The sequence below is a fragment of the Phaseolus vulgaris genome, chromosome 2, assembly GCF_000499845.2.
Source record: "Phaseolus vulgaris cultivar G19833 chromosome 2, P. vulgaris v2.0, whole genome shotgun sequence".
Taxonomy (NCBI): domain Eukaryota; kingdom Viridiplantae; phylum Streptophyta; class Magnoliopsida; order Fabales; family Fabaceae; genus Phaseolus; species Phaseolus vulgaris.
This window is the reverse complement of record NC_023758.2, coordinates 28,991,277-29,006,546: the sequence shown is the minus strand read 5'-3', so window position 1 is coordinate 29,006,546 and position 15,270 is coordinate 28,991,277. Positions and strand designations below refer to the sequence as shown.

The window sequence follows — 15,270 nt, the reverse complement described above, 5'->3', positions numbered from 1 at the left end:
GAATTAAGGGAGAATGTTGGTTATTAATTCAGATTTTATTATTATTAATTCTGATTTTATTACCCTTAAACTAGTTTACCGTTATTATTACATGGTGGTCAGTTTACAAGGCCGGTTAGTATTCCTATTTTATAACTTCCAATAATAATTGTAATTTTATTATATATATTATTGAAGTAAATCAAAATGTATGGAATTCGTGCAATTATCTTCAATTAGTTTCTACAACCTTTTGTGTTCTCTTATTTCCTCCCATTAATTCATACAATTATAAACTAACCAGATTATTAAGGGTGCATAATCAGTTATGACACAAATTGATACCCGTGGCCAAGTTGCTAACCATTCTCATGCACCTAGAATTTCAGGGTCAAATTTATAATTACCTATTCAATCCAAACTTTCCATACATTTCTTTATGGTTTATGGGGTATTTTCCCCTCCCCTCTCTTTTCTTTTCTTCCAAATCAGTGCAAATCAAGTCAACCATACAATAATAGTGGTAACATTTTCTCTAAATAGGTCCAACCAAACAAAGTGTTAATTTATATATACTTTGTCATGAATGAAAATGGTATACTAATTGTCGGTTTCAGTTACTCATTATATTCGGAATTTTAAAGAAGATATCACGTTTAAATTTCATATAAAAAATATTAAAAATAATTTTTCAGTACAGAATAACATGTATTATAACAAGCTTCTTAAACATGTATTATAACAAGTTTCTTAACAAGATTTTGGTACTGTTTATTAATTTTATATAGATAATAGGTTTCTTAACTTTAAAATATCTACTTTAAAAATCAGATTTATTAATAACAACTTTTAATAGTGTAACTTCTTACTTGTAAAATTATATTACCGTAAGTTAAAGTTAATATAGTTTGATTTTTATAGGCTTTTTTAATAAACACATTAAAAATAAACTAATTTTTACTTATTATTTTAGTATGTACTTAACGAGTAATTAGAAAATCATGTTAAAATTAACTTTAAAATAATTACTATAAATAAAATAATAAAATAAAGTAATTAAGATACATACACATATGGTAATTTGTAAAAAAAAATCTTTCACCTCTAATTAATATAAACCATCTTACTTTTCTTTTCCCAAATAACATTAGTCAATAATTTTTTATCATCTTCATATAAATAGGACTATAAATATAGGACAGATAACACCACCATGGTTCTTTAGACAATATTTTTTTTGGTTTTAATAGAATCTCACTTACCAACAACATGTTCAAAAAGGTTAGTAAGCTCTTTCAGATTATTCTTAAACATATCTAATTCCTCTTCCTCTTTTTTTTTTTTTTTATCACCATCAAGTATATGGCCTTTCTAATTGCAGAATTGATATTTTTTTGTCTTTTGAGCAAAGTTTTGAACTGAAATTCTAATTTCTCAAAGCATTCTTTGTCTTATAGAACATTCTCTATCATTTTAGAATAGTAATCAATTTTATTCATTGCAGTGGCTTTCTTAAAGAATTTATATCTTGAACTTGGTAATCATCTGTTTTTTAAATCATTCTATTGATTTCTTTCTTTCGTTAACAGTTGTTGTATGTCATTGGTTATGCCAATGTTATTCCTGATAGCAATTGTTTTTTCCTTAGGAGTGGCAAATAATATATCATTTTCATCTATGACAAAGCATATATCAAAAGGATGGCACTAGGAGGCGGAGGAAAGTCACAAAGGCAAACATAACCCAACTTTAGTTAAAATGGATTTAGTAATGTAAAAATTGTGTGATTGTAACACAAATTCAGTTAAATATAATTAAAATAAATTAAACAAAGTCGTTTCACCTCCTCACTATTTTTATTTATTTTTTAACCAAAGTTGTGGAACATTGGGACGACTTTGGTGTGAACCAACTTCATTGTTGAAGTTGTGTGCCCTTGACACAACTTCTTCATAAAAAATATCATGTCACCATAGCATGACTTACCATATCTCGTAATTATTATTTTTTTCCATTTACTTAATAAACCAAATGAATTGTGCCATTTTGGTGCAAAATTCTAATTTATGAGTTAGTTTTACCAAATGCTTCTAATCAATAAGTTCTCTTAGCTTATAACTTATGAGTTAGGAACTTATCATCTCTCATTATCAACTAGAAAACGGACTTATTAACCACCAACTAATATAATTAGTTTCCCAAAGATACCCTTAAATTAATTTCACAAAATAAATAATTAAATTGACATTAAATTAATTTATTTTCCTTATTTATAAAAAGAACATATTGAAATTATAATGAATAGATTTATTTTCAAAAAGATAAAGAGAGGTATTTGAAAAGATGAAACCCAATCGTTTTGATATCATCAAAGGCTGATTCAAAAAACTTGATGCACAAAATAAAGTTATTAGAAACTTCCAAAGAACAAGGCATCAGTTTAAAAAAAGAATTTATTCATTTAAGAAAGAACAGATTCATTTTTGTGCATTAAAGCATATTTTGGCAAAACATGTGAAAAACATTTTAGAAAACGTTGTGCTTGATCTTATCATCTTGATAAGGGTTAAGAGTTGGGTCATAGGGCAAAAAGCTCACATTAAACATACTCTAACCTATACACAATACTAACTAAATACACATACAATCTTCAAAGAAGAACACACACAAATCTTCATCAAATACATTGACTTGAAGGAGCAACATCCATCTTCAACTTAAATGAGTGAAATATTATTCACATCGAAGAAAGATATTATTCCATTTGAAATCTTTCGGACGAGAATTTAGGTAATTAAGTTATTTATTTTTCTATTTTGTTATCTCAATGTTTTGAGCACAAAACACTTTTTTAAGATAACTAATTCAACTAACCTCTATTTTTAAGAAATCACTTATAATTTTTCTTAACGCATGGTCATGGGTACCGACATATAATAGGGTATCACATAGTACCAAACCATCAAAATACCTTTAACTATCTCAAATCATTATGATATTCAAACTTTGTATAATCAACACCACGTCAAACAAAACATAACACATGGCTTCAAGCAGTATATATAAGAAGTTAAAGTTGATATCAATTGGAAGTACATTGAACAACACACAAACCCCACCCTGAAGTAATATAATGCATAAGTATAGTTCAATTGGTGTCAAAAGTATATATCAAACAATACACAAGTATCAAACAATACACAAGTTCCAGTTCTTAAACAATATAATGAATCGACTAAAGTTGCAACTCTTTATATCATAGCTAACACTATGTCAAAGCAACATATGAATCAATTATGTACTAAACCATTATAAACAACAATTATACCACCTAAAAATACTTGGCATTGCTTTTCATACTAGTAGAATGTTTAAGAACCTTGGAATGTGATTGACACAACTGTAATATTAATAAAACAAAGACGACCTAAGCATCACATCGATATACTTAAAAAGTTAGGTCCACAGATGTGAACCCCGCGTAATGGGAATCCATTAGCATATTTATGTGTGTGAAGAATTACAATGTTATATAATCATTACATTTGGAACATATTGCAAATCCCTCTCTCTCCTATAAGCGACCATTCTATTTGTCATACAAAAGAAACTCATAAAACACATGAAGTTTTATGTTTTCATAGTAATTCTCAAAGTCTTTATTCTTCATTGTAACAATTTAGGTATGTTCAAAACCCTCATTTATTCATTCATGTTTCTTATTTCTTTTTATACATCCTAAGTGATACAAACCGACAGATGACTAAGGACACAACAAGCACTTCCCAAAAGGGTCAGTCATCTCAAGATACAAAGCCAGGTCCCACCAAGCCTAAAGAAAGAATCAACAAAAGAAGAAGAAGCTATAAACCAGAATACTAGAAGTTCTTCCTTTAGGTCTTCTTAAAAAAATAGAATATGTTTGTAAATAATTTGGGCTCACTTTAGGGGTTCAAATAGCAAAGATAGGCTAGAATAAGGTGCCTTTAGCATAATAGGGGGTGTAGTTATCATTTTAGCTTGTTCATAGCCCTTTAGGAAGACAATTTGACCTAGTTTCTAGAAGGGCAGACCTAACATGCAGGTTTGACTCAAACCCTAAGGCAACCCCTTTTTCCTCTTTTCCCATCCTACCCCTCTTGTTTATTTTCCAAGGCTCCTTCCCCTATAAATAGGAGGTCTACCGATTGTATTTTACAAGTTGAATTTGAATGAAGTAATGAAACCTTGCACAAATTGTGTGAGCTTTTAGTGAGGCTTATGTCCTCTTAGGTTTGAGGTCTCATCTTGAGTGATTTGGGAAGTTCTCAAGTGGTGGCAAACACACTCATCTTGGAGCACATCACACTCCAAGTGGCGTGACATTTCTCACCCACCATCATAAGTTTTCTCATTCTATTTCTCAATTCCATTTTATGTGTTTGTTTCTTAGTTTCTCTTCTTTGTTGCTCTTGGGTTTCACTCATAATCATGAGTATGGTGTATCATTTGGGAGGCTTTGACCACCATTGATGTTAACCTTGTGCCATTTTCAATTTCGCAAATTGCATCTCATCTTCACCATATCTTGTTTTTTCATCTTTCTCTCTGTGAAGTGAATCTTCACACTTACTTAACCACTTGGTTAAGTTCGTGTCCAGTGGAAATCTTCCTTAGGTCCTCACCTCTAATTTCTAAAATCTCAACCTTAAGTAAAAGTGTTACCATAAATGAAAACATATAAAAATCAACTCACACCACTAAGGATGTATTATTACACAATGTATCCTACGAGGGTTAATATTGTTGGGGAAATCTTTATTTATACTTTTAAAAAAAGTTTAAAGCATTATGATAAACCAAGTGACAAATTAAACACAATAGATATTTGAAAAATAATGAAAAACAAGAGATATGTTACTAGTAGGAGATTAAGAATGAAAAAAAATAAACAAAAATTGTGAGGAAATATTTGTAAAAGAAAGACTTAAAAAGAGTTTTTTTGAGGAAATTGAGAGATATAATCTCTTTTATAACTTTTTGGAAGTTTCTAAGATATTATAGTAGTTTTTAGGAGGTTGAAGATGTTGGAAAAGTAAGAATATATATGAATTTATTTAACTAACTAATTATTAAGAAAGTTAAGCAAGTCATACACTTAATCTTCTCATCATAATGAAGTTATAACTTTTTTAAAATGACATTGTCACAATATAACGTCATGTAAAGTGCATTGCACTTGCAATGATTTTGTTTTGTTTTTTTTACACGTTTATTTGGATGGTTATTGAACATCTATTCATATTTAAATAAAAAGGTTCTCTCATGTATGTTTCATAAAAAAAATTAATGAAATAATTTTTGTGAAATTTTTTATTGTCTTGTGAGTATGATACTATTTCCTTTGGTTCTTGCATTGAAAAAAAAAGAGTTTCTTAGAGTTTTGAATCATTTTTGCACCTATCCTTAAGAAACAATAGGTGATGTGTTCTCACCTTTTTCTCTCATTTTGTTTTTCAATTTTTTTTTATTTTATATTTTTTCTGGTGCTTTGTAGAACCTGTCAAAGCACTACACACAAAGTTCTTTGCTTCAAATATTTCTTTAAGTTTGATAGACCGTTTACATATGTAGGAGGACTCCATCACAAACCTTTACTAAAGAGAAGGTATAAATATATATACGAGTACGAGTTTAACTATTTCATTTTCGAAGTAAATATGTATTCTAATCCCGATCCACACACCCAATTATGTGAAATTGGTTTTATTCTCATCCTCGTACCTAATGAGTATGAAACTTTAGTCTCATCTCCATCATCATCAAGTAAAGAGAGTTCTAAATATTAATTTAAATATTTTTATGAAAAATAAAACACATCCAAATATGTGTCTTATAAACTATTTATGAAATGAAATACACCATTTGGACAAAGTTAAATAAAGGAAAACAAATATGTAATTAAGTTTGTAATAAGAGGAAAAATACTTCAGAGGATCTAGGTGAACTTTGTTAATATTAAACTAATTCAAACAATTATGAGAGATAATAAATTAAAGAAGGAAAAAAGAATTTTCTAAGGGAAATCAAGCTAAGAGCAAAAAAGGACACCAAACTATGAGTATTTCAATGAAAACAAGTATGAGAACAAAAACACGATGTATAAAATTTTCCTCTTATTAATAGAACACATTGTATTAATTTGCCGTTTAAGTTTAATAAATGTTTTTTATAAATTCAATTAAGTAAATATAATAAAAAAAACTATCTATGATAATGTGGACACACATGAACACATACACGTATTTTTTCATTAAAAATATATTGAAGGAATACAAATTTAATAATAATATTTTATTCTTGATTATATTTAAAATAAGAAAATAAAAAATAAACTACTAAAAGTTGTTATTATATATATATTGTGTGTAAACACGGAGTCCCTCTTTTTCGTTAGTATTAATAGTTATTCTATTTTTTTTTATATTTTAAAACTAGTTAATTCAAAATATATTTGAGCAAAAATAATAGTTAAAAATAATATTTTTATAAATATCTGTTTAAATTTAAAATAAATCATAATATTTTTATGTATATTTTTAGATTATAAATAAATTATTATGTATATTTGTTAAGTTATTCATTTTATAAATTTAATTGTTTGAAAAAAGAACATATAATGATTTTTTTTATTAATTTTAGTTGTGGTAATTGATCACTCCTACATGAATTTAGGGGAGTAATAGGCCTTCACGGATTTAACATAATCCTTAGGTCCATTGGAAAATTATATATAGATTAGTACCCAAAAGAAAAAAGTTTCTCTTATTATAATACTCTAAACATATTTACTTTTGATTTAAGCATCAGATTATCTTTGCAAGTGCCAGCTTGTCCTCGAGATCGAAGAGACTGAAATCTTGATAGATGATGAAATTCGACCTTATTCAACCATGTAAGAACATTATTTTAAAGAAATAATTTATCCATTAAAATATAATTAATTATGTTTTCAAGTTGAATGAACTGATTTGAAATCTGGTGAAATAATACTAGAGGTGTTTTTCATCTACTACTTTTTAAAACAAAAATAAGTTAAGTAGATGCACGACCAGTCCTCGGGCGTAGTTTGACCGGTAGTAATGGTGGGCCCGCATAAAGTGGGTTCCACGAGTGGCGTGGGCCAGTGTCTCGCGAGGCACGTGAGCCAAGGTGTCGAAGAGTGTCAGACGCCGATCACTAGGATGTATTGATGTGTTCTCGGCATTATCATGAGGTCGATGAGAGGTCGGACATCAGTGACTCGAACAATAGAGCTGGGCCACGAGAGGTGGATCCCAGACCACACCATTTATCAGTTAGGGAGAAGCCTAGGTCACGAGAGTCCCTGCGTGTGGTGTGGATGACGCGTTCAGGCGTAACACAAATAAAGAGCCACTAGAAAAGATACGACCTGTAAGGACCACGTTCCAGGGATGAAACTGCACGTGAGCAGGGGGCTCCCAGGACGGGTAACCCCAGAGACTAGGTGCACGAGGTGGTACCTAGGTGGTTCTCCCGTTAGAGGTTGCACTCCAGTAAGGAAGCCTCACGCGCTAGATTGCCCTAAGAGTGGGTAATAGCGGCGCTAGGGCCCACCCTTCAGGGAACCTATTTTGGGTAATGGAAACAGTGGAAACCCTAGACTATATAAAGGGTAGTAACAAACCTAGTAAGGTACGCTATTTTTTTGTGTCGCTTCACACACAATTTACACAGAGCTTTTACGCTTAACAATTTTGATGTTTCCTAACCCTAAGATTGACTTGAACGTTAGAGTGCAAACGACCTCTAGGGCACCCATTGTCTTTGTGATTTCAGGTGTTTGATTGAAAGAAAGGCACGAACGAAGGCACAAAGAATCGGACATGAGAGTGTCGTGAGACGTACGAAGGCACTTGAGTCAACCGACAGGAACAATAAATAAATGATTTCTCGCGTTTCTTTCTGCATCCATCATCAAAGTTCAAATCAAATAGGTTAAATGACCAAATATTTTATTCTAATTTTAGTTTTTTTTTTTCAAAATATATTCTTAAAAGTTTATTCTGAAAAATATATTTCAAAACGTATTATATATGTTTCAAAAAATTATTCCAGATTATTTTTTGAAAAATGTTTTCTTAAAATTTTAGACGTTTTTCAAAAAACAGTTATGAATCCTGGAAAAAATCTGGAAGTTACTTAAAAAAATGGTAAAATAGTGTTTTTGAAAATTGATCTAATTCGTTTCGGGCAGTTTCTTCTTGCTCTCCTACATTTTTCTTCCTGCACCCCCACATGTTTTGCAAAGACCAAAATGTACTTGAATTGTATTTACCTTTTTGCATTTTGGATTATGAAATTCGGTAAAATTTCAGATTGAAACTTCCAGTAAAATTTCGGGTCCACCAATCCGTAACAAAAAAATGCATTTTGGATTCAGAAATCCATAATTAAAAAAAAAGCATTCTGGATCCACCAATCCGTAACAAAATTAGGCTTCTGGATTCAGCAATCCGAAAATCAATAATTTATGCAAGATTTGCTTCTAAAACATCCCTCATCCAAAAAAAAGAAATGAATCAATTTCGGATTGATGAATCCATAGCACACTCCCAGATCCTAATTTCCGGTAACCACGGTGCCCTTTTCCAAATAAAAGATCAAGGCAAATTTTGAGATTTAGAAAATTTTGGGGGTGCAGGAAGAAAACTGTAGGGGAACAGGAAAAAGAAGCCTTCGTTTCGTGAATGGGCCCAAATACACCTGTAGCCTTTTTATACTTGGATGTGGGTTGGGTTGGGTTTGATTGAGGGGGGCGTGGAGGGAAATAGAAATTTCTGGAACGACCAAGAAAAATACCTTCCCCTTGCTTTCCCTCCCTTCCAAAATCTTCATCTGCATATTGCGCCAATTCACAGTTATCACAACACTGCACACAACAACAAGGTATGCTCTCTCTGTTTTCTCTTTCTCAACTTTTCACCATTCAATCCCCTCTCTGACATACGTAACCTCTGTTCTTTATTCCACTAATTCAATTTATGCTTATTTTGCTTACCCTCTCCCACCCAAATTCTTTTCAACTTAAAGAATTGTTTTCGTTCATGTCTTTCTGACTGTGTCAGTTTTCATATCCTTCGGCTGATCCTCCTCGTGTGTGCCAATTTGGGGGAACAATCAACCCAGTATTTTTTTTTGTTTGTTTTTAAGGTCCTGACAAATTGTTTTTTTCCGGAACCCTAATTTCTCTAAATTTTGATGCTGGAGTACTGCGTCGGTCATTTTGGTTTTTATATCCCAATTTTAACACTGTCACTTGCAGTGGCTGAGCATTTCTGCTTCGAACCTAACCTCAATTTGCATTGGTACCGAGAGATAATTCCTTCAATCATTCAATCTATGATTTAATGTCCAATTGTTTTGTTGCAGTTGGATCTCACCTTCTTCATGAAACCGCAATGCGGGGCTACGATAGAGATGTAAGTGACTTTCAGGTTTGAGATTCCCACTATTTATTGAATCAGCGTGCATACTGTTTTATGCAGCTTTTTTGCCTCCTAATAATCTTCAAGAACCACAGGATTACGATGATTATGAGGACGATGGACTGGAGGGAGGGTACGAATATAAGGAAGAACCTCCTAAGCCGACAGAGGAAGAACTACATTACCTCAAACTAAGGCAGAAGTTGAAAGAATCGATTAGAAAGCAGATGAAAAAGGAGAATAGTAGTTTCCTTTCAGATTCTACCAGAAAGAATAAACTTCCTAATGATAAGTGAGTACTGCTATCATCTCTGGCATATACATAGTCATGAATGCATAAACCACCATAAATGTAAAGGCTTTGATGAGTTGCAATTCTAATAAATTATCCTATATTAATACTGATTAAAGCTGCATAAACCACTTTAAATGTGAAGGCTTTGAAATAGTGCGATTTTTTGTGTTACCAAATTCATTTGCAACCTTCACTTACCATAGTGTGCAATTCCATTGGGGCATGCTGACATTTAGTTGATGAATTTGCTTTTTTCTTGGTGATTTTACTAAGTTTGATGAACATTGATAACATTGTAAAAACAGGAGCACTTTTAAAATATTGTCTTCAATCTTCTTCTTGTTGCTGCAGTTATGGGTCCTTCTTTGGCCCTTCTCAACCAGTTATTGCTCAGAGAGTAATCCAAGAGAGCAAGTCATTGCTAGAAAACCAGCATTTATCATCTAGGCTTTCTAACTCGTCCAACATTGTATGTATTCAGTGCCTTTGATTTTTGTATTCCTTTTTAAATATTTTTTTATGAAGTTCTGTATTTACCCAAGCAATCTTCATTTTGAGTTGTTATGATTATTGTATTGTCAAGTATTTTTAATGTGATTTCATTCGTTGGCCTATTGATTATTTGGGGTCATATGTCAACTGCACTTGTTTCCCATTCAGTAATGTAACAAAAAATTAAACCAATAAAGAAAAGGAAACAAACAGTAACACTAAAAAATGCTTCGTTGAAATATAGCATTTGATTCCTTACCTGCTCTTTCCTGCCATCACATGATTAGAGGAAAGCCTAAATGAGTTCTTGATGGGTCCTAAGAAAACAGTAAGAGAGGGAATGAAAAGGAAAAAAACAGAGTTTATTGCTCTGCCAAGGAAAGAGGTTCTTTCAAACAACTGAAACACAGTTCTCATAGAACATTTCCCTAATTCCCCTAACTCTCCTATGTAATTCTATTTAAAGGCCCCTACTCATCACCGCTGTAACAATTGTGATTGTCACTTGCCCTCTTAACCGACGACTAATACATGTCTTCTCCAGTATACGTCTAATATATGAGCCTCTTAGTTCCTAACAGCTTTGATGGTTTATATATATATATACACATATATATATATATATACATATTTTAATTTGTATTATTTAATTTGATGTATAAATTTATAACTCTGTTGATAAGTTTTTTGAGATTGACATCCAATTGTGGAACTCCCTTAAAAGTTACCAGTGAAGTGTGAAAATGGTCTGAGAATTGGCATACTCTGCTTCTTTCTGTGTATGCAAAACTCAGCTTTTTTTTTTGCTAATTTGTCCTGTATATTTTTTTAGCATTCTTCAAATTGTAGTAGTGATATATGTTTGTTTGCTTAATGCCTTTAGCTCCATGTTTTTCTCATTACTGGGAATAAGTAGCAGCTAGGTGTTCTTTGATGTCTTTTTTGTAGCTTTCTGATATTAATTCTGTCTGCAGAACAAAAGCGCAAATAAAGTATCTAATGGTGTATTGAACTCTTCAGTTCATCGTAATATTCCACCCAAAGTCAGTGAGGTATTGTGGCTATTGTATAAAGCTTCTCTCGTAGCTTTTAAGCTACAATCTTCTGAAATGATAGTGATGAATTGTTGTGCTTTAGCAGAAGCAGGTTAAAGCCCAGAAACTCAAGGTTACTAGAGATTACTCTTTTCTTTTGTCTGATGATGTAGAGCTTCCTGCTCCTAAGAAAGAACCCCCATCTCATAGAACACTTGTACATAATTCTGGTAATTTATTGCTTGGTTATGTTTTTATGTGGTGTTAGGGGGACTAGAACATGTTATACTGTTATTGGGGAAACTTACAGTGTTTGTTCTGTTGTTGAAGAGAAACGGTCAGGTGAAGTTGCTGGGAAGACTGTCAATGGTGGCAAGATTGTCCGTGGCAGTGATGAGAATCGAAAACATGTTACTGGGCCTGGCCATTTGGCTCCTAAATCAGGGTCCAATTATAAGATTAGTTCTATCAATAAGTACAGTAAGGCATCTGTGGATTCTAGAAAACAACTTAGTAACAACAGTGGGAATGGACCAGGCCGGCCTTTAAAAATGCCTATTAGTACCTCTGGGAATAAGTCATTATCCGATGCAAAAAATCCTGTAAATGGTGTGCATAAACCACTCTCCTCAAAGATGCATTCTGTAAGTGGTGCACAGAAGCCACTTTCTTCAAAGTTTCACTCTGTAAATGGTGTGCAGAAACCACTATCTTCAAAGTTGCACTCTGTAAATGGTGTGCAGAAACCACTATCTTCAAAGTTGCATTTGTCTTTGCCAAAGCAGAGTGTGGAACAAAGAAACATCCTAAGAGAACAAAATAAACCTAAAATGATATCAAAACAACCAGTGACATCAACCAAAGCTCAGGTATAATGTTATATAAATATTCACACTCATCCTGTTAAGGATTTTTGTTTCTTTGAATTTGTTCCATAGTTTTCCTTATCAACATATTTATGTTCACTTGCTTGACAGATAAATAAGCCACTTAACGTAGTTCCAAAGCGATCTAATTTGCAAGATCACCATCCTAAGAATAAGGTGAGGAAACGATGTGATGACGAGATTGAGGATGAAATGGATGTTAGTAGAATGATCAGATCGATGTTCAAGTAAGCTTTCTATTTATATGTAGATATTACTATGTTAGTAACCTTGTGTCATCATTTCTATAGGCTACATAATATGTATGTTTCCATTGTTTGTCTGAGGGGACTTACCCAGATTGGAAATGTGGCGCTGATCTATAGCTATAAAATGTTATTGTTGGAAGTTGCAGAGTCAAGTTTGTCTTATTTTTTTTAGATTCACCTCATCTTGACTTGTTATTGACTCATCCTTGGGAATGTTTAAATGCTAATACCGAATACTGTTTGACTAAATAAAAACCTTGTTTGGGAATGATCGTGCAATGTCTCTAATGCGAATTGGTGATTTAGTTGGTTGTTGGCAGTTGATGTAGAATAGTCGATAATCATTTTGTTGCATTTTTTGCAGTTACAATCCCAACAAATTTGTCGATGATGAAGACGATGATGGTATGGAGGTTGGCTTTGATGAAATCATGAAGGAGGAAAAGAGAAGGTTGGTTTCTCTAAGCTTAAATTTGAAGTAGGATATTTGCTATCATATTCAAATCATACTTTCACTTGATTATTTAGTTAAACAACCTAACCTTATGATAAAAAACGTATGGGGTGTGTTTGAGTTGTCAAAACTGAAGCACAAACATAAGAATTTAAATTTTCTACTCAATAAGCTAGGCAACTTTATTTTCAATGTCAAACACCATCCAAAAGCAGAAAAATCCATTCCTTTCTTTTTATTCTTGATAGCTTCTTATTCGCAGCTCATTTCATTACCTCTAACCGCATCTTTTATCCTCTCTTTTCCTTCTCTCCCAAAACTGTCGTGTTAGGCAATGAACGTCAAACCACATAAAATGTTGTGCTGAATTAGCTGCCTGCCTGCCTGCCTGCCTGCATGCATGCATACTTGTACTGCATGACTCTGATTTTACTGTATTTCAACGTGAATTAAAGTCAATCTTCAATTTATTTCTAAAAATGAATCTTCTCTCAAACTAATTTATGCCTATAATTGTGTAACACGTATATATTTATTTATCGGTGAATGCACATTTACTTTTTCTCTGTTGGTCGTTGCTTTTTTTTTTCCCAGTAAAGTGTATGCTAATTATAAGTATCTTTAATCCTTGTATACCTAATAAAAATTCTGGAATGAAAAAAGTGTAGTTAGAATAATGGGAATGCAAAAATATTCAATACATTCGTTAGTAGTAGAAATTGGGTCAATTATATGATTATTAATTAGGATTTGTCAACGAATACCGCCTTAAATATTAAGGAATACTTCATTCTATCAAATATTTCCCTTGCACAAACATTGAATGGTTTTTGTGTTTTCAGGTTAATAAAATATTTTAATTGAATACTTTTTACTTTTGTTTCATAACCAATGTTGTGAAGCCACTTGTTAGGATTCTTATAATCTGCTGCTGCGTAGAATCGTCTTTTCTTAGTTTTATTTTGTTGCCTTATAGATGCCCGTGATGTAATTATTTGAATTTTGTTAAATTTGTGGTTTAAAAAGGTTTTTTTTTTTCCTGGTTATTGAGTTTGTGTAATATGGTGTCGCAGTGCTAGAATCGCCAGAGAGGAGGATGAGGAGCAACTTAGGTTGATAGAAGAGGAAGAGGAAAGAGAGCGGAGACGACTATTGGCCAAGAGGCGTAAGGTTGGCCACTAGCGTTCTACAATCAAATCAAATTCCATTCCATGTCCTTATTTTGGTTCCCTTCGTCCAAGCTGTTGTTCTATCATTATATTTGCATTTAGCCAATGCATCCATGTTCATTAAATAAAAAAAAATGTGGAGGTGATGTTGTCAAAGGATTATGCTAACTGTATATTTCTTTTTTTAATAATATTAATCATACAAATTACAGTTAGTCATTTCTAAAGAAATCCCGTAGTCAATCCATTCAATTGTTGACAAGAAAAAAAGAGGAGTTTTGAGTTCAATTTCGGGAATATGCTAAAACTATATTACAAAGGGCAACTTGTCTTGATATCAACCTAGCATGTCGGATGCAACATAATTAGAAAGGAAAGCTCCAAGTCAAAGAATGAATCACATTAAGCATGAAGAAATTTGTTCGAAAACTTTATGGGGAAATTAAATTTGTTTTTGACTCGTGAAACACCACTCTTGATCAATAGCAACAATCAAATGGTTATATTATTCGAAATTTTAGTATGTTGTAGAGACAACAAAGGGGATTAAAAACCATAAAGAAATATTCTAAAATGAGAGTAGCACGTATTTAATTTGTTCTTGATTTAAAATTTCACAATTTTCCTAATTTAATTCGTGCCACAATGCAAGTATTCCACAACAGAGAAAGCCCTAAACTGTTTTTACGCAGATTAGTTGAATTTGAAAACAATTAAATTAATGTTCAAACAGAGAGTATGGAATTCAAATTTAATTGTAACACTAAATTTAAATTAAGCGTATTCAAATTTAAATAATAATTATATACATACATATTGTTTTTGTCAGTACATACATACACAATATGTTATATAATATGCTCTATCTGTCTATCGTGAATTAAAGAAAAAAATAAGAAAGGAAAGGATGATTCCAATTTGTTTAATCCCCATTAAAAAATAGAATAGCAAAACTTCTTTGAAATAATACAGTAGGAAATCATTCTTATAGCCATTTAATTATATTAAAATAGAATTTTTTTTAATAGCATAACACGAGTGACTAAATCTCTTATGTGTCAGCGAAACAAAAGTCTAGTTACAATATCATCATACTTTAGTGCTCTGTTTTAAACAAAAGAAGAATGTTGAAGAAAGCACGAAATTCAATAAATAAAAAATTAATTAAAATTAGAAAACGAAGCAAAATATTTTCAGTATTTTTTCTTTGAATAAATGCGAAGA

The 15,270-nt window shown here is 31.8% G+C and overlaps 1 protein-coding gene across 4 annotated transcripts; it reads left to right on the top strand.

Moving 5' to 3' along the window:
• Nucleotides 1-8,775: 8,775 nt before the first annotated feature.
• Nucleotides 8,776-14,261, top strand: LOC137811275 (uncharacterized). 4 transcript variants are annotated; one of them, XM_068612956.1, is made up of 10 exons: nucleotides 8,776-8,928; nucleotides 9,412-9,461; nucleotides 9,563-9,759; nucleotides 10,114-10,231; nucleotides 11,229-11,306; nucleotides 11,395-11,518; nucleotides 11,619-12,157; nucleotides 12,266-12,402; nucleotides 12,788-12,874; nucleotides 13,951-14,261. In XM_068612956.1, exons 2-10 carry the CDS (start codon nucleotides 9,441-9,443, stop codon nucleotides 14,057-14,059), a joined length of 1,410 nt encoding a protein of 469 aa, XP_068469057.1. In that variant the 5' UTR covers nucleotides 8,776-8,928; nucleotides 9,412-9,440; the 3' UTR covers nucleotides 14,060-14,261. The 4 variants fall into 4 exon arrangements, with proteins under 4 accessions (XP_068469057.1, XP_068469056.1, XP_068469055.1 ...); XM_068612955.1 differs by having other exon boundaries at nucleotides 11,392-11,518; XM_068612954.1 differs by having other exon boundaries at nucleotides 9,412-9,476.
• The last annotated feature ends 1,009 nt before the right edge of the window (nucleotides 14,262-15,270 follow it).